The sequence below is a fragment of the Eschscholzia californica genome, unplaced genomic scaffold (genome assembly GCF_041429995.1).
Source record: "Eschscholzia californica isolate CP2 unplaced genomic scaffold, dmEscCali1.0.p SCAF_2, whole genome shotgun sequence".
NCBI classification, from domain to species: domain Eukaryota; kingdom Viridiplantae; phylum Streptophyta; class Magnoliopsida; order Ranunculales; family Papaveraceae; genus Eschscholzia; species Eschscholzia californica.
In genome coordinates, this window is record NW_028238309.1 from 8847521 (window position 1) to 8866487 (window position 18967).

General features: G+C 36.1%; 4 protein-coding genes across 4 annotated transcripts; all 4 read right to left on the bottom strand.

Moving 5' to 3' along the window:
• Positions 1-438: 438 nt before the first annotated feature.
• On the bottom strand, positions 439-5003 carry LOC147555957 (serine/threonine-protein phosphatase PP-X isozyme 2). Its single transcript, XM_086663676.1, has 8 exons — positions 4678-5003; positions 3502-3654; positions 2273-2335; positions 2107-2192; positions 1709-1784; positions 1354-1622; positions 1190-1268; positions 439-799 (listed from the first exon to the last, which is right to left on the bottom strand). Exons 1-8 carry the CDS (start codon positions 4816-4818, stop codon positions 749-751), a joined length of 918 nt encoding a protein of 305 aa, XP_086519802.1. The 5' UTR covers positions 4819-5003; the 3' UTR covers positions 439-748.
• A 1258-nt stretch (positions 5004-6261) lies between these two features.
• On the bottom strand, positions 6262-9744 carry FTSZ1-1 (homolog of bacterial cytokinesis Z-ring protein FTSZ 1-1). The gene is made up of 7 exons (XM_086663675.1): positions 9238-9744; positions 8704-8803; positions 8331-8560; positions 8071-8238; positions 7679-7912; positions 6781-7051; positions 6262-6517 (listed from the first exon to the last, which is right to left on the bottom strand). Exons 1-6 carry the CDS (start codon positions 9493-9495, stop codon positions 6788-6790), a joined length of 1254 nt encoding a protein of 417 aa, XP_086519801.1. The 5' UTR covers positions 9496-9744; the 3' UTR covers positions 6262-6517; positions 6781-6787.
• Positions 9745-10650: 906 nt separating this feature from the next.
• On the bottom strand, positions 10651-13247 carry LOC147555959 (V-type proton ATPase subunit e1). The gene is made up of 4 exons (XM_086663677.1): positions 13103-13247; positions 12741-12873; positions 11750-11797; positions 10651-11056 (listed from the first exon to the last, which is right to left on the bottom strand). The coding sequence occupies exons 2-4, from the start codon at positions 12836-12838 to the stop codon at positions 10993-10995; spliced, it is 210 nt and encodes a 69-aa protein (XP_086519803.1). The 5' UTR covers positions 12839-12873; positions 13103-13247; the 3' UTR covers positions 10651-10992.
• Positions 13248-14981: 1734 nt separating this feature from the next.
• On the bottom strand, positions 14982-17957 carry LOC147555960 (uncharacterized). Its single transcript, XM_086663674.1, has 2 exons — positions 16670-17957; positions 14982-16464 (listed from the first exon to the last, which is right to left on the bottom strand). Exons 1-2 carry the CDS (start codon positions 17749-17751, stop codon positions 15207-15209), a joined length of 2340 nt encoding a protein of 779 aa, XP_086519800.1. The 5' UTR covers positions 17752-17957; the 3' UTR covers positions 14982-15206.
• Positions 17958-18967: the final 1010 nt, after the last annotated feature.

An 18967-nucleotide genomic window follows, 5' to 3' on the forward strand; every position in this document is an offset into this window, starting at 1 on the left:
ATCTTTCAATCTATCGGAAGGAATCTCAAGACCAACTTTCACATCGTCCTCTTGAAGAACTGTCAGGCGTATAAGCTACAGAATGAAGGAAACTCCACTACTCGAAGCTATTTTACGCAATTCCTCAATTCTGTGTTTTTGTTGAATTACTTTGTTTCCAGTTATGTTTGTTTTTTTTAATTTGGATATTCTAATAGACTCTTAAGTTAATGTATTTGCTTTCAACAAAACAAAAAGAGTATCCCTTTCAACATATATGAATTTGACCTTGTTGTCAGATGCCCATTTGACTCCCATTACACTTGTCTTGAAATCATTTTTCATGTTTAGGAAGCAATGCCCGAAATTAGGGTTTCCCCTTTCCAACACCAGGGTGGAATCAAAGCTTCCTCCTGTACAAAACCACCTTTGTTCTTCCAAATCTACTAGGGCCTAGGGGGAAAAAAGATTGCACTTTCTGTATATCAATGAAATAGGTATGTGAAAACAAATACACTTTCATATTCTTAGCAAGTACACACCTCTTCCCACTCTTCCAAAACAAAATAAGAAAATATCAGAATGGCAAACCGATCACCCGAAACTGAACATCAACACGACGACGTTCACGGTTTTTTTTACCACGCATACCCATGGATTCCTTTGGTACCTTGCTCAAGCTCTTCAATATAGCATTTGCTATCGTCAACCTGTAGTTCAGTTTCAGAGCATTTGGAGATGAGATTCGAGAGAGAACTCTGCTTCGATCTCAGAGAAAGTAGTCCGGTGCAGGTTTCTTTGATGGAGCCCCTCTCGATTCCTGCATAATATTCAAATTTTTGTTTGACAAAAGTAAGAAACAACTTTTGAGAAGACAGAAACAGACAAAATTTGATAGACGTGCAAAAATTCCGTCTGGTGTAAAGGGTTCTGGGCCATTCAAAATGAGCCGAGGTTTTAATGTTAAGATCACAGGGTGACTTTAAAACATTTTGAGCAATTTGTAACCCCATGTGCTTAAAAGAAGTTCGATTTTGGTAATTTAGTCATGCACATTTAACCATGTCAGGGACTTGAGACTCGATGATGGAGTGACTGAATTATCAAACAATCACAATGGACTGTTCTTCACCCGTGTCGAATAAAGTGGGTTGACAAAAACATATCGTGTATAAATAATAGAAATCAGCAAGGGATTTTGAATACGAACATGTGGAGCCGCTTCAAACACACGAAACTTATGGTTCAAATTCTCATCCAGCTCAAGAATTGCAGCCACGTTACCACATCTGGTGACAATCAAGAAAGATAGTGAAATGGTTGACCAAGAGGGAACAAATAAGCAAATGATAGGGAACAATGAACGGTACTAACCTGTAACAATAGTTTGGGGCTGACCATACTGTTACTATTCGGTTATTGAACATCCACTTATATCCCTCCATCACTAGTTGATGAGCGCGACATATATAATCCAAATTATTTGTGTGGTTAAAAGAAGCGACCACGTTTCCACCAAATAGGAACCCAGCACCTCGAGGGCTTAAACCCCAACCATCGACAATGTCTTCCGGGTCTGACCATAGAAGGTCACACATAGCACCATCATGAGGTACCTCTTGCTTTCGGTCAATTATTCTGATCTGTTGTATTTGCTTCATCAGTAAACCAGCTCAACTAAGAGCAAACAAATAAAAAAGAATTAATGGCAAGTGTTTTGGAATCATACCTGATCTAATGTGGAGATAGCGGGAGAAAGGCCACCGTGGACACTAAAAATTCGGTTCTCGATGAGTGCAGAAAGACTACAGGAATGGATCAGTTTAGATTCAGAGACAAATATGGAGTTCATGGAGAAGATGAAATGAAGGGTATCCAAGGGATTGTTCTAAGGGATAGTCCATCAGCACAACATGCATATTTTCTAAAATTTGTCAGAGAACAATCACTCTACAAGTGAGATTACGTACTCCAAAACAGATCGAGTCATGGACCCTGACATACCAAATCCTAGATTGACCTATCAAATAGGTCAGAAACATTTTCATATGCACTCTATGGGTTGTATGCTATACATCCTCATGCGACAATTATCCAAGATTTATTGCAATAGAAATGGAATTAGACCTTAAGTAATCAAATATATCCGTGCAGTATCTCCAGACGTTTACTGATCCATATTTACGTAAGCACTCATCATAGAATCCATAGACCTGGCAACAGAGGAGAAAATAAGTTCTACGTCTAATATAATAGGAAGTCCTGAAACTGAAGGGCATGAAGAGTATTCAACCTGTGTGATCTGTCGACTCTCATGATTCCCTCTTATTAGTGTGATACGATCGGGATATCTTACCTGTAAGTAATGACAGTCTTAGTTGAAAATAAAATGAACCATATTACAAACTTACAAGCAATAAAAACACTCTCGAAATGTTGACTAGGACGAGGTCCCATGTTGGACTGAAATACAGTTTATAAGAACCTATGCCAGTAAATGTCAAATCAGACATGGCTTAAACACATAAGGGGAGGTTGTTATCCTTATATGTATATAGGGCAATCACCATAGACTTTTAGTGAAGACGATGGCACCTAATTATTCTTACTCTGGTCATTGGTAAAACTACCATTGATACTTCTTCCTACAAGTTTAAATCATACTTGGTATCAGATTGCTTGATTCGGCAAGGGGTTCTGACATCCTTTGTTGGTGGGGTTTCCATTTAGAGATGGGAGTAGAGAAGTGGGGTACTTCGCAACCCAGGTAGGTTTCCTCGTTCACTATGATTTTTATAGCCTTCTCAATTTCTACTTTATGCTCTTGACTTCTTGAGGATTCAACTATTATCATCTGATTTCTTATGTAGTTGGTTGCACTGGACATTATTTTATAACAAGATTTTGAGGACCTCAACATTACAAATAGCTAGTCTATTGAACAATCAAATACAACTATAGTTGTTAGATATATATCATAGGTTTGTACAAGTACCACTTATTACTGAATCCTAGTTTATGTTATATGAGAATAAGACAATCAGTCAGGTTTGTATATTTGTTTTTAGTTTTCAAGTACCCTACAAGGGGGCATGAGAAATGAGGTATGATTTGCCTCAGATTCTGCAATGCAATGTGTATTACGGTCTTATATAGAATATCTTTTTGAGAAATCGACTACGATCTACGTTAGTCGTTACAAGGCATTGATACATCATGAAGATGTGATGAGCACGATAACCGCCTAATTTGCATGGTAAATGTAACTTTATGGCAATCACTACTTGGCCAAAGATATTGCTTTGAGACTAAATAGGAATATGATGACGCTCATTTGCATGGTACAGTTGTACAAATGGATACCTGAACGAAATTACCTACAAATACGAAGTCAAAAAACACTAAAATGACGTGTAGAACTTAAAAGCAATCACAGAAATGTCCAAATTGCAGAGTACATGCATCTTACCAATGAAAGAAAAATAAGAAGACGTTTTCAGCGGAAAAGGACATCAGTGTTACCTTTAGAGCTAGTAATAATAGAAATGTCTCCACAGAGTAAAATCCACGGTCCACAAAATCCCCAAGAAACAAGTAGTTTGTCTTCGGACACTCGTCACCTACTTTGAAGAGCTCCTTCATGTCGTAGAACTGTCCATGGATGTCTCCGCATATCTAAGGAAAGAAAAATATATAATTATGCCAAAAAGTGTACGTGACACCTAGACTGATACTCTGAATAGCGTATAAGATCTTAAACAAAAATATTCAAATATGACAAACACTAACAAGAATCGGTTAATAACGGAAATGAACAATGGTTCATGTTGTAACAAAGTACATATTGAGAAATCCTTTGTTTCTTTAGTTAAGGGGAAACACAATTAAACAAATCCCCATAATTACTATGTAATTATCTGTATTTGCTAAGAAGATATCAAATGAAATAAAGTGAGAGAAATAACTGTCATCCATATCAAATAGAGTTCATAACTTACTATATGCAACATATTTAGTCCTTGGGTAGGTTTTGATGCAGATTTTACCTAGTCATTATCCCAACTCCTACTCGGGTTTATCATTAGTATTTTTCACTTCAAAGAAGAACTCACCACCCTATGAAGAATCTAATGACTAAAAGTGACTGAAGCATAACAAAACCAGATGACAAACTAGTGATCAAACTAGAATTCATCATAGAATATGCAGTAAATTGAGAAACAATGTGAAGTTTCATCAAATCCTAAGTTCAAATAATTATATCTGAAATTGGGGGATATTATTCACAGGCATGGTCATTATTCAGCTGAATCAGCTTCCCTCTTTTAGTGAAGTTGTTAAAGTTTGTAATTTGTAAATCATCAACTCAGAATTAAATCTATTCATAATCATTTACAGCATTACAATTAAACATAAAATGCCTAACTTGATGATTTACAGATTTCATTAGGGTTATTATCTTGTTAATTCAAAACCTAGTTAATTTTAAATAGAAAACCTAAAACGAAAATTACTTTCAAATCTTAGAGAAGGCAAGAATCAAATGAAAGATTGAAATCGAGATCGAAGAACTAAGATCATGAAAAAAGGAAAAGAAAAGGAGTAGTTAACTAAAGAATCAGAAGAAAATTAGGTTAGAAAATAGGAAGGAGAAGAGGTAAAGTATTAAAATTAGGTTTTGAAGGTAAAGAAACATACAGTAACAGGAGCATCGACTCTCTGAACGTTGCTCTCTTCGACTAAGATTTCCATAGCTTTAAGGCAGAGAGCTTTCACTTCAGATTCTTTCAGAGGTTCGCATCTTTTCAGCTGCTCTATTTGCCTATCCAGGTCTGACATCTCCTTCTTCCTCTCTCTCTCTCTCTCTCTCTCTCTCTCTCTCGCACAGACAAGAACCAAAATGAACCCTCTCTCTTTCTCTCTCTACAAACTTGAAGCTCGATTGAGCCCCCTCTTCTTTTATCTTTCTTTAATCTTCAGTGTTGTCCCCTATGCTTTTGGTAATTAGAAATACACCCTTATTTAACGTAAAATTAGATTTACCCCCTTCCCCTTTTAAGGAAGGCCAGCGCTTTGGGGAAAGCAAAATAGTTTCCGGGGTGTGAAGACTTGGTCAAAAATTGGTCAATTTTGTTTGACAATTTTATTTAGGGGGAAAGCAAAATAACATCTCCACCTCAGCTCTCTCTCTCTCCACCTCACTTCTCTCTCTCTGCCACCTCATCGTCTTCACCGGTGAAGGTCGCCGGCCGGCAACTTCAACCATAAATTTTTTTTTTTATACCTTCTCTCTTTCTAGATCAGATCTAGAGAGAGAAGGAAAAAAAAAAAAAAAAAATTTATGGGAAGGTCGCCGGCCGGCGATCTTCACCGGTAAAGACGATGAGGTGGCGAATACATGAGGTGTTAGAAAATATTCCCCATAAAATATATTTCCCCAGAAAATTTTCAAAATTTTACATATTCCCTTTAAAATTTCAAACCCCGAAAACTATTTAGCTTTCCCCAAAGCGCTGGCCTTTAAGGAAGGACCGAAGGAGGGTGCTTTGGCCTTTGGGGGCATAACTTGCAAATCTCTCTTTTATCTTTCCCTCCCTTTCTTCAATCTCTCTTCCTCGGAGGTCCTCTATTTCTTGCAAATCTCTATAAAATCTATTTTTATAGATCTTTATTTGAATCGTGTGATAAGATAAAGTTGAAATCCTAATTCTAAATAAAAACCTATGCATTTTAGGAAGTATTATTTGAGATAATGTTAGGTCGATTATGAAGAAATGACATTCATTGAGTTTAGATTCATCAATGATTGAATATAATTTTTTTACTCCTAAATTATTTCAAATCTGTTTTTTAATAAATCGCCTGTAAAGAATTTCTTTTGCATAGCTTATTTCAATACAAAATGACACTTGTTGAAATTTGGCACTGACCCCTAAATTGTCAGCCACATATTTGAATACCACGAGGCAGTACTAGTTGTAACTAGCCATACTTGTTATTTTGAACTTCATCAACATCATCATCATCATCATCATCATCAAGCACCTAAGAATGATAAAATCTTACTCGAAATCTAAATTGACTAGACTTAGATTCCAGAATATAGTACTTCTTTTTTGTTTGACATGTAATGTTTTATTAGTTTGAATAGCTAATATTGGGTCCATTTGATTCAGACGAGTCAGATTACTCAATTGAAGAAAAGCAAACACTATCTACTAGTGGACTTCTAAGTGTTAATTCCCTCAGTAGGTCACCTAGTTAACAGATCTCGCTACTTCCTAAGTAATAAAATCATTGATGTTATCACAATGCAAAAGTAGCAATTTCTCAAAGTTTGTTGTTGTGTTAGCTTCCAACTCTTGATTATACATATAACAATTGTGTGTGTCCCGATTGATTCCCACTGCTTCAGATTACCCAGAGCTAAGCGCTTAGTATCAGATTAGATGGCTTTTGAGTTTCTCCTCTTCGTCTGCAGATTACATCGGTCATGGATAACCTTCATGACGATCTTCTTGGTGAAATTCTAATACGACTGCAGAAAACAGTCGTATTAGAAGCTAGAGTTTTGTTTGGATACTGCAGAAAACAGTATCCAAGTTTTTCCTAACAAATTGGAAGCTAGAACTTGGTGAAATAACGAATACAGAAACCAAATCAGCCACACTTTACAAGACAGTACTCCAGAGTTTTGGAGAAAAAGACTGATTGTATTATCATCCGAAAAACATTCAAGAACACTAGATGAAAAAAAATGAAGTAAACCATAGAAAAAATAGAAGAAAAGGACAAAAATACCTAAAGGTTAAAAGAAAAGCTTTCGTGTAGATCGAGTTGGAACAGGCGATGACGAGTTGGTGTTTAGTGGCGAGGTTACTCCTTTGCTTTCTTGAGCACCTACCACTTTGTTCACCAGCTTTGCTGCTTTTGGGTCGGTCAGTAATGTCTTCTGAAAAGATTGTGAGAAACCAGTTGCAATGATTGTTACGTGAATTTCACCAGTATATCGGTCATCCACAACCGCTCCAAATATTATGTTCGCTGATGGGTCTGCTAAACTAGTTACAACCTGCAAGTACCAGACAATTGATTATGAACACATCCAGTCTAAATATAATTAATCGAATTTGAAGACTTAGCTAGATTCACCGAGCAAGTCTGCCACCCAAAGCAAATATTTTGGTACAAAATAACATGGTACCAGTTCAAGTCCGTTCTGATAAGAAATGTTCTAGGAATTGCTCCATTAACTTGCTTAAACATTGCCATTTTTTAACTGTAAAAAGGTGAACTTGAACCTATTCTGCTAAAGAATGCAATACGCCACCCCAGCTATGAGATCAAACAGATTCACAGGCATGTAATAATGTAAATGTGTATGAGGGAGCTTATATGAAGGTTTACTTAAAGGGGAAAAAAATAGTTAGGTTCTTATTACTGTCTTAGTGGGACCGCAACTCACGCTTCAAAGTCTGTCTAGGCTTGGAGAGTCCGTTCAAAACAGGTCAATTGGGCTCATATTGTTGCTTAAGCATATTCTTTGGAAGTTATGTGAAACTTTCATAAAGTACTTGTTGGTTAAACTTCTTACCAAAAATTGGTAAAGATCCTCGAAATGACATTTATTCGTGTATGAAAATGATGATGATGAATTATAAGGGAGAAAAAGAGTAAGAAGAAGGCTTTAGCAGAGTACCTGGGATACTCTATTAACTTCTTGCAAGGTAATATCCTTTCCCCCAGTTATATTATAAACAACTCCAGTAGCAGACTCGATCGATGAACCAATAAGAGGAGCCAAAATTGCTTGTTCGGCTGCTTCTTGTGCACGGTTCTTACTAGAAGAAACCCCAACTCCAAGCATAGCAGTTCCAGAGTCTTTCATCACAGCTTTAACATCTGCAAAATCCACATTTACCAGCCCAGGTATCTGCAAAATACATAGACTAGCCAATTTACTAAAAACTCCGAAGACATTGCTTCTCTCTCCGTTTCTTTCCGACAAACGCCAACTTTTGAAGAGAGAAGTCAATTTATAAGCGATGTGATCCTAAAACATCAACTTTGCTCTAAAAGGAGAAGGCAAACCGTGATAATATCAGATATCCCTTGCACCCCTTGACGAAGAACATCATCAGCAAGAAGAAATGCATCCTGGAGAGGTGTCTGTTCATCAGCAATATCCAACAAACGGTCGTTCGGGATGACAATAAGGGTATCAACATTTCTCTGCAGTTTCTCAATAGCCTCCAATGCCTGAACAGGAATCAAGTACAAGGTGGAAGTTTAGTAAGTGATGGGCATAAACAGTAAACAGAACAAACAAACAAAGAAAATAAGGAACCTGCCTGCACAGATCTCTTACGACCCTCAAAACTGAAAGGATAGGTAACTACACCGACAGTCAAATAACCTGCTTCCTTTGCTATTTGTGCAACAACTGGTGCAGCACCTGAACCAGTACCACCACCCATACCTGCTGTAATAAAAACAAGATCTGATCCCTTTAGAGCATTTGATATCGCTTCTTTCGATTCTTCTGCCGCCTGCTCCCCCATAAGTGGATTACCACCCGTACCTGCATCTCTATCAAGTAACTCTCTCATAGGGGTAAAGTTCTATCATCTCTAAATAATATTTACGGGTTAAACATCAAAAGAAGAGAACAGCATCATAATGTATATAAAATCTCAATATCAAAATGAGAGAGAGAAGCAAGACCTAATCCACGAGTCAAGACCTCGCCTATTTGAAGTGGGTTTTCAGCAGCAGATTGTAACAATGCTTGAGAGTCTGTGTTTATGGCATAGAACTCGATCCCCTATATCAATAGAATGAAACTGGTATACTTTAACAATGATTTGGGAAAATTAGGTATACAAAAAGAGCAACATTTCCACTCAATTATTAGGTAAAACGAGTTCAATCGAGCCATCAACTCATCAAGTATGCTTCATCAATAAAAATGATAACCAATTTGATGGCTAATACACATAATCACCAACCATCACATTTTACACTAATTCTAAATCTTAAGTAGGTATATAATCAGTATAGGAACCCAATTTCAAATTCATTGGGAACCTAGGGTTTAAACAAGGTATACAAGCACAGCCTAGGGTTTAAACAAATTATCCACAACACCAGAAATTGGGTTTCATACAAGATAAAGACTTTAGCTGAAAGAAGAAACCAAATCTCTACATTTTCATAATTGGAACGAAAACAAAGAGAAAATGCGACTAAAAATCTAACCTGTAAACCGCTACCAATCATCCGATTAACAGCATTATTTCCTCCTCCACCAACACCCACTACCTTAATCTTGGCAGACTCCATTGGAGCAAAAGAAGAAGAACAAGAGACACCAGAACGACGTCCTTTACTCCGAGGAGCTCGCGGAGGAAAACCCACTTGAGGAACACTAATTAAAAGCTTGTTTTGTTGAAACCCTAACGAAATTGATGAAGATGATATCAGCTGGTTTGGATTCGTGAGATGAAAGGTAGCCATTTTTAGCAAGCTGTGCTTCCTCTCTCGCTCTCGAAGTCAGCAACAGAGTATAATACCCTTCAGATTTGTGTGAGAGAGAGAGAGAATAAAAGGTTTGGATTACTTGCTTTTCAGTGGAAAAGAAATTTCGAAATATTGAAGGTTTATTTTAGGGTTTTAGACTATTTTGAATATTTTTTTCAATTAAAGTTGTATTTGATTTTAGGTAGTGAGTGATAGTGTGATACTATAGGGAGTTTATTTTTTTTTTTGTCCAGAATCAGAGTGACCTAATATTTTATGGAAGGATAATATGCTAGTCAGACTCTCAAAGTACAGACAAAGTCAAGAAAGTCTATATTAATTTACTTTAGAGTAAAAATAACCCTTCAGTTGTTCTATTGTCGATTCAATCAGATGTTTCTCTGTCATATGTCATCCATAACGAGATCATAATATTCCAAAATGCTTGTGCAAGAGGAGATTAAACAATGGGGTGGATGTGTAGAGCGAGTTGTTTTTGTCATAGTTTATTCGAGTAATTTTATTCATTATTGTAATAGATGCACAGCCGAAGTTCATAGATTTGAAAAACATAAGAAGAAGATTTTAACCTCTTATCAAAAGATCCAAGCATTTATAAGTAAAAGTGAGTCAAAACCTAGAAAGAGCGCTTATGAAACAAAACCATAGTCGCTGCAAATCACTATGTTCTTCTTCAACATCTATAACCGCTGCAAATTAGTATCTTCTTCTTCAACATCTCTACTTCCCACAACAAAGCGCCTGCCTATTTGCCCATATGTACATCCTCTGATTAAATGTAGTCTTTACATATGATATCATCGGAAGAACAACCAAGAGAGGAAGTGAAAGATTTCTAACAACCATAAAAAATTCTGATCAACTACTGAAATTTGTTTCTTCTTTTTCAGTCTCTTTTGGCAAGCTTTCATGTTATATGGAGCAGGAGATCATCCTAAATGTGATAGTGAGTGTCCAGAGCTTGGACTATAAGTGTAAGTTCAAGCTCAGTAAATGTTGAGGCCTTTCGGAAGGCTCACAGAGCCATTGTCGGGAACAAAACCCCATACCCATGAATTGGGTCTAGATGTCAAAAGTGAAGCAAATGCTTGAGGTGTTTAGATTACACTCGGAGACGCATAATAACAAATATAGATTAAAGGAGCACATACTAGATCTCATCATTTATTTCATTGAAAATCATTCCTCCTCTACCAGAGACTCCTGTGCTTATTATTTCTAACAAATGAAGTACAATAACAAATAACAGACCAATAGACAGATACAGAGAAAGATGCAATAACCAGCCGAGTTCGTCTGAGTACTAAGGAAAATGAATTCTTACTGTTTTCCCAACAAGAAAACCCAAATCCTACTTGGGATAGAATACTCATAAATCATAATGATAATGAAACAATTAACTTTCCAAAATAGAAGTCATGCACACGGATGATCTACCAAAAGGGTTTCAATTACATCGCTTTTGTAGAACACTCACTCTTCACTAAGAATTGGAACAATCAACGGATTCATCTGTGCAAGATACACTATCGCCCACCTGACAAATTGAGCAAATGAAGAATAAGAGATCATTCAAAACAAGAGAAAGGCATGTAATACGGTTTCTAATCAAAATAAAGTGGAATGCCAAAGAAATATAAGGGGAAAAATTTAATGCCTAGATGTCCTCGAATCACACTATCATATCCCAAATTCTAAACCCCCAAACTCTAGAAACTATTGTATGATAGGTTCATAGGATATGTATTTCATGCAGTTTGTACTATCAAACATGTAATTAACTTATATATACTAACTCCGAGATGTTAAACGAAAAAAATTTGGGTAGTTCATTGAGGTTATTAATTGATCCACTGACTTCTATCAACCAGACAATGTAGAAACACACGTATTTCATCGAAAAGGTCTGAATGGTTTAACAAAATTAACATGTCTGGATCCACATATTCTTATCAGTTTGCCTGATAAAAATGAATTTATCATGATCAGTTTGCCTGATAAAAATGAAAGTTGAAATACCTTTCTCATGAAACAAAAAGAAAGTATATGAGTCATATATTCAGCCTTTCTGGTTTTGCAATTGGGGAAGTCAATTACCAATGACGCAAGAAAACAATCATAAAATCGAGCTTAGGGTCTAATACTTTTAGATTCATGTCGATAAAGTTTCTCATGATATTTCAGTATTCCCTATTACCAAGTAATACTTTTGCATAATTAAAATACTTACATCATCCAGCAACAAACTGTTGCTGTCATTACCAGCGTTAGGTGAAACCTGCATCAACAAAAATAAGTGTTATTTCAGATGAAAAATAGAAAAGAATAATCAACATAATCATGAATTCACGATCAAGTATACGACGAGGCGAAGACCACAAGAAAAAACTTAAACACCAACAATCAAGGCTGTCTCAGTAAAGCTACTTGGTATCGTGACACGGAGGGTCCGTTTCATACCCATCTCCCACAAATGTTAGCAACAAATTTTACGGTTTCATCCTCATCAGTTGATCTACGAGATGTGACAGTGACATGGTCAAACCACAACAAATAAGAAGAGCGAAAGTATTCTTTTGAAAACAAACAAAAGTATTGGTGAGCAGATATAGAGAATATCCATGATTCCATTAAAAGGGGAGAACGTGAATACATCTTTCATTTCCATCATAGACTGTAAATGACTAGTTCAATGTCCTTGACAGCTACAACCCTCGTTCCAATTATCCAGGCGAGCTCTGTTTCCTAATCTTTGCAACTGAAACAAATGATGATAGGCAAGCAGGAGAAACCCAAGATCTACTAAATTCTTCGATATCGAAGTAAACAGGAAAATGGGATGACAACCATTGGACTTGTGGTCATGAACTAGATATATTGTTCTGGCAGACAATATCTACAAATTTTTTTATTCAGTATCTCAATTGAAGCTTTCTAACTAGTACCTAGGGTGTCTTCCCAATCCATTGTCAATAACATCAATCTAATAATCATATAGAATAACCCAAACCACATTTCATCAAATAAACTGTCCCTCGATCTCGAATTATTATAAATTAGTTAAATAATTAACTAGTACAGTTTTTCCAATAAATTCATTGCTTCGTCCACTTAACTGCATCTAATAGAACCAGTTGTTCAAACAAAATTCATAATTAACCAGGATCAAATCAAGCATTGGGAAATCAAAAAGGAAAAAAATTGTAAAGAGGGAAACATACAGATTTGTTGATGGCCCTTTATTGCAGCATATTCTGGCCAAAAGAGAAGCAATCACACCCACAGCGAGGAAAATTAGGGTTGTAAATAAGAAACCCATTGTGATTACTAATTCAGCAGCCAAGGAAAGGGTTCCTGTGAAAGTAAATTTATGAACTTGAGCACGATTTATGAATCACTTGAAACATTAAATTGGAATGGAACTAATCGACTCGTTCCCAGATCTATAAAATGTAAGAAAGATTTTTCCAATGTCTACGGAATTGGTGGAAAAACTTGGAGTCAACCCTGAAACCTAATTGAACAGTCGGAAATATTTGAAACCCTAAACCTAGAGAGAGAGAGAGAAGATGTAGTCACTGACCTCAGGAGACGATCTTGTCCTGTATGCAGGGAAATTGAAGCGGCTTCAAGTGTGGTAGAATTTGTGTTTGGGGTGTCTTCGCCTGAGATAGTAGTTTTATTGTCTTCAGTCCGATCACAAAATTGATATTTTATCCCTCAAAATTATTAGTGAAAACCCCCAAAAATGGGTCCAAATAGGAAATTAGGTCCACTCAAAAATAACATCGTAAAATAAAATTCATTTGTAACACTTTCTGAAATGTTGACGACTTATATAATTACTAGAGTATAGCCCGTGTGTTCGACACGAAATTAGTTGAGCACTATACGTTATTATATATTTTTTTTTTAGTAAAAATTATGCATTTATCCACTCTTCCCTTACTCTTAGAAACTCATAATGTAAAACTTTAGTGTTCAACTGTGTGACGACTATACATTAACCAACCTAAAATCAAAACAAAGTTAATTACAACCATGAAATCAAAATATACAACCAAACAATACATCCTCAAAAGGAACAATATTTACCAATGAACAAAATAAATTTGATTTCGTGTGCAAATTTTGTTGGTGACACTAATCTTCTTCGTCGATATTTGGTTACAAAATTGGTCTTCCCCGGAAAATCTTCTACATATCACATCTTCCTTTTAAAATTTTGCATTCCGGATACTTTTCTGATTTCCCACATCAGTTGCCTTCTTAAATGGAGTTATTTTCACAACAAACATTAGCTTTCGCTGGCTTTATCAGCACTTTTCTCTTGTCGAGTTTGGTTCATCTAACTGATAAGCTTTGTTTCACATGTCAGAAATCAATCTCCAAACAAGTTAAGAATGCTTAATCACAAATCTACATGATAAACTCTCCTGCCTTCATAAAGAAACTCACAAAACCAAGAACTCATGACAAAAAGGATGCCATGACAGAGAAGGAGAGTACGATGGTCGTGTAATCTGCCTCCGGATCAAAGTATTCCATGACTGTCTTGTGAGGTGCATTTGAAGAAAATTGCCACTGAGAGTAAATCTGCCAAAGCAAAAGCACAAAAAACCCAAGTCTAGTTAGGCAGGACTTGTTATTCAGAAGAAGAGGCATGCGAACTTCTTCATTGTGCTGCAACAGGTGCAACATCATATGGTAGTAAAGACCTGAATACATTATATGAAAACACGAATGAAGTTGGGGAAACTATTGAAGGAGATATTGTTAAGGATATGTCAGATTCAATATTTGAGATTGAAGAGGGTGCGCAGAAATATATCTTTGCCCGTTAAGAGGAAGAATACGGAGGTTGTTAATTAAGTGCATAGAGAAATTACTTCAACCCGGGACTGGAGGAGATGTTGAAGAAATGCTAATGTTAGTGGATCTTCGAAGAAGATTATCACAATGGAGAAATCAAGGTGGTGAAGGACTAAAGGGATTCAAGACTTTCGATGAAATTGTTAGTTCCCTAAATCTAAAGATATCTTCTTATGGAAATCTTTAGAAAGAAAAGAGAGTTCATTGTTTAGAACTTAGATGGTAATACTCAAGTCAAGAATTTTGTTTGATCGTCTGTTGAGTTCAAATTCGTGAACTTGACGTTTATTTATGAACGTTTAATAAATACAACTTGAGCTCATTAGGTTATTGATTCTTTTTTAGGAAAAAGTTCGTAAGAATGATAAACTCTCCTTGGCGGAAATTGCAGGAACTTGCTTGATTTTGGTTGTCAATTCCTGACAAAAGATTCAGCGAAAAAGCATATTTTGGACCTTAGATATGTTACTTGGTTGGCCTGTAACAGGTTTATAGTTTCATATATTTGTTCCTAAGTTGGCACTCAAAGTGGACCGAACTTTAGCCAACAGGTTTATAGTTTCATATAACCAAAATGAAGTCCAAACACGAAAAAGGAATAAAATATATGATATAAAGAAAGATCAACCACCATTCCACCAATACATGATACAATTTATGCGAATACAAGAACATATCGACCGCCAAAAAAAAGAGAAATATATATATTCGAAATTAATTAGACTAATCCTTTCAACAAAAAGAAAAAAAAACTAGACTAATCAACTACAACTCTTCTAAAGATTGAAGTTGAGTATGTGTTCAAGCTTCAGCAATCAAACTACACTATTTTCTACTTTGTGTATTGATAATTTACTAAACCAATTTAGCTCTTCGGCTGTGGTCGGGGACCGGTTAGGTTCAACCCAACTGCAATACAATTGTACCTCAGTGTTGCAGAAATCCTGAGCAGAATGTTGACCCCCGCCGACAAAGTGATATTTACCTGTGTCAAGAGAGAAATACATAATCTTTTCGTCCCGGAATCTAGGAAAGTATATATTGTTCTCCATGTGAGTACTTGGAGCTATTACTGACACACATGAGGTATTGCTGATCAACAACATGTTCTTCTGTAAACTTTTAACTTCAACCCAGACTTCCTTTTCCAAATCTAGTCTGAAAACTCGAACCCATTTTCCATTCTGACCAACAAACACCGATAGGAGTTTTTGTTCACATTCCACCAAGTAAGACTGATAAATAGAGTTACATGGTTTTTGGGGTTTGGCGAGAACTTCCCAATCAAAGCTTTCTGGATAAAAAACTCCTAGAGTACCGTAACAATCTAGGCAGTAGAACTTCCCATCATAGAAAACTGGATTATTAGACGAAGCAAAGAAGTCCATGACCTTCCCGTTGGAAGGCAGCCTGCTATTACGTAATAATAAATTGTGCCAAGCACCATCTCCTCGTGAAATGGAAAAGAGATAAACCCCATTCCTATCGAATCCATTTATGGCAAAAATTTTACAATCAGAAGCAGTAGGCAAGGACGAGAATGAGATTCCATGAAAAACATAACCGTATATATCAGGGAAGTCTGGAAGTTGGATAATCGCCCTTGTGAAAGGATTGAAGAAGAATACGGATGTCTCCTCTCTAGACATTAATAACCAACCACCCTTTGAGAAACGTATGGTAGAATCTAATAAAAAATCTGAAAGGTTCATGAGGAACCTATCACTGTCGTACATAGGATCTGTAAAATAATAGATGTCGTCGTTTTTTCTAGAGAAAACCAGCCATGGAGGTAAAGTTCCATTTGGAGTCTCTGGAGAAGACATTTTCCACTTTGCTGCAGGGATTGCTGATCGATTATCTCTGCAAGCTGCACGGAAATTCAAATAATCTACCGGACGGAGATAACTAGCAATTAAGCCTATGAGGTTCTCATCAAGAGTAGCCCAAGCTCCTGTTTGCTTTAACTCATCTCCATTACTTTCCTTGCAGACATCATAATTTAAATTTATTCCTTCGTTATCATCCTTAGTGTTACATGATATCTTTGCGTTTCTTCTATCCTCGGCAAATCTACAAAATTAAAGTGCATCTAGAGATTATTAAATATAGATAGAAATCAATTTTTTTTCTGGCACTAAGAGCTTCAAGAGCAACCTACAACATCAAATATGAACAGAGTATACCGTTTAAATCAGACAAAAAGTTGGCGTTTGTTTTTTCAAATGGAAGTTACCCAATATGTAAAGGTACACACAGCAAGATGTAATTAAGTTACCTGAAATTTGTAGGCATTGAAATCCAATCCGGTGTATGCCAAGGTGTTGTTAGATTCGAGCACGGTAAAGAAACTGAAATTGTTTTGCATTCTAGGTCAAATTTGAACAACATATTTTGTTGATATTGAGTGTAATATACACAACCCCTAGTTAGACCCAAATCTGTAGATGAACAAGAAGCTGTAGTATTTTTACCGATAAATAGTACATGATAGCCCAAACTGTGAACTTGTTCCCACTCCATCACATTGAAATCCATCTTAAAGACTGCAAGATCACGAACTTCACTACTATCATAAGAGGTGAAGAATTTAATGACCTTGAAGAGTTCATCTCTTGATTCTACATAATAGGTCAGTCGACTGTGCATGATACCCCCTAGTGGTGATTTCAAATCATTATCCCTACTTACTTGAAACTGCATTATAGATAGAATTTCATCATCTTCATCTTTAAGATTAAGTTTTGTTTCGACAACGAGGTGAAGATCGTAGATACAAGAAATATGTAATTTACCTTTGAAACAAAACAAGGATGGGGGTGATCTATATTTTTTATATTCAATAGGGAGCTTATGGGTTCTCCATTGTTTATCTTTTCGAGGGCGAAAAAACACAAGATCCTTACTTTTATTATAGATGAAACAAACCATGGAATCAGAATTAGTTGGAGAGGAGGTTAATACAAAACCATGGAAGATCAAAGATTTAGGTTTTTGGATCCATTGAAGCATATTGGGTAGTGGGACTGTTTCAAAAGACTCTGGATTCCATAAAATACAATCCCCAAACTTCCAAATTGAGTAATGATAATGTGGTTTATCAAAGAGTATGATTAACCAACCTTGATGAGAACCACATTGCCAACAAGAAGTTCCACTCAACTCTGGTATACACTTTCTGTAAATGTTGTTGTGGGTTTGTTCAGATAGGTTATAAAAAGTTTGATACTTACGATATTTTCCAGTTGGGAAGACAAGCCAAGGTGCTGCTGCTCTACGACCCGGTGTTGCCCTAAGACCTTTATCTTCTTTTTCTTCTTCTTCTGCTGCTGCCGATGGTGGTGGTAAGAATTTCTCCATGGTGAGAGAGAGAGAGACAGAGAGCTTTACAATTGCAAGACAGAAGGAATTGATGAAGGGGGAACCAGGATTTCAAGTCTGGGGAGGCGAACCCCTTACTTGACAATATAGTAAACACATAATCTTCATTGAAGAGTGTGAGAGACTAATCTAAAAAAAAAATTAGTTTTGAGTTAAATTCTACTAGTACTAACTATTTAAGGTTTACATATATTTCTTATTCAAATACCAAAATAAAAGGCCGCCGCTTTGGGGAATAAAGAAAATTCTCCGGAAAATAAAACTTTTCTTAAAACTAGTTAAATAAGATCGACCTTTTATGTTTTTTTATTGCTAAGGGGCTTCTAATTTAGAAGATGCTATAAAAAAAGGCTCCTCCATCTCATCACATCACATCTCTCTGCCACTTCATCTTCTCGACACCTCATCATCTTCTCCAGCGAAAGTCGACGGTCGGCCAACTTTCCGGCCGGCGACCTTCGAACGTAAAAAATATAAATTTTTATTTATTTATTTTCTCTCTCCTCTCTCTCTAAATTTTTTTTTTCTTTTCTCTCTCTCTCTAGAACAGATCTAGAGAGAGAGAGAAGGTCTGTTCTAAGTTCGATCTTGAAGTTAATCCAGACGATAAGGTATTATTCATCGTTTTCTTTTTCTGTTTATTGGATTTAATCTTTTATCATACTTCGTTCGTTATTTGAAGTGAGAATTAGGGTTTCTGCTATGTTTTTGTACTTGCGTATCTGTTTTTGTTAAGATTAGGTATGCGATTGATAATCTTAGTATATTATGTGCATAAATCATTGATCAATGGTTTTCTTGTTAGTAAGATGGTTGGACTAGATGATTTAGGGTGAATTCTTTTTCAAGCTGAGAATTTATTCTTTCCCTGTGGTAGATTCAAGTTCTTCATTGATGATTGATTTAATTGATTTAGGGTACCAGAGTTATACAACGTTATGTTTTATGGGTGAAGCTTATGAGCTTTTCGTATAAAGATATGTTACATTTCTGTGCTTTCTCCACCGTTCAGTAGTTTTGTCTAAAGAGTGAACATTAGGGCTTTATGATAGGGTTAGAGGTAAGCAGGGACGGAACCAGAACTTTTGTTAGGAGGGGGCCGAACAATTCTACCATAAACTAATTTGAGAACTTTATATAGCACTTTCGTTCAAAATAACACATGAAAATAATAATTAATTCAAAAATAAATAAA

What these genes read in the sequence shown, in the direction of transcription:
- LOC147555957 (XM_086663676.1), bottom strand. Translation starts at nt 4,818, where the DNA reads ATGTCAGACCTGGATAGGCAAATAGAGCAGCTGAAAAGATGCGAACCT. An exon ending in GAGTCGATGCTCCTGTTACT is followed by an intron (nt 3,655 to 4,677) that starts GTATGTTTCTTT and finishes TTCTTTCCTTAG; the next exon opens with ATATGCGGAGACATCCATGG. An exon ending in TATTATTACTAGCTCTAAAG is followed by an intron (nt 2,336 to 3,501) that starts GTAACACTGATG and finishes CATTACTTACAG; the next exon opens with GTAAGATATCCCGATCGTAT.
- FTSZ1-1 (XM_086663675.1), bottom strand. Translation starts at nt 9,495, where the DNA reads ATGGCTACCTTTCATCTCACGAATCCAAACCAGCTGATATCATCTTCA. An exon ending in GTCGTAAGAGATCTGTGCAG is followed by an intron (nt 8,239 to 8,330) that starts GCAGGTTCCTTA and finishes ATTCCTGTTCAG; the next exon opens with GCATTGGAGGCTATTGAGAA. An exon ending in GGATATCTGATATTATCACG is followed by an intron (nt 7,913 to 8,070) that starts GTTTGCCTTCTC and finishes TGTATTTTGCAG; the next exon opens with ATACCTGGGCTGGTAAATGT.
- LOC147555960 (XM_086663674.1), bottom strand. Translation starts at nt 17,751, where the DNA reads ATGGAGAAATTCTTACCACCACCATCGGCAGCAGCAGAAGAAGAAGAA. An exon ending in TCAATGCCTACAAATTTCAG is followed by an intron (nt 16,465 to 16,669) that starts GTAACTTAATTA and finishes TTAATTTTGTAG; the next exon opens with ATTTGCCGAGGATAGAAGAA.
- LOC147555959 (XM_086663677.1), bottom strand. Translation starts at nt 12,838, where the DNA reads ATGGGTTTCTTATTTACAACCCTAATTTTCCTCGCTGTGGGTGTGATT. An exon ending in AAAGGGCCATCAACAAATCT is followed by an intron (nt 11,798 to 12,740) that starts GTATGTTTCCCT and finishes TTGTTGATGCAG; the next exon opens with GTTTCACCTAACGCTGGTAA. An exon ending in ACAGTTTGTTGCTGGATGAT is followed by an intron (nt 11,057 to 11,749) that starts GTAAGTATTTTA and finishes TCAATTTGTCAG; the next exon opens with GTGGGCGATAGTGTATCTTG.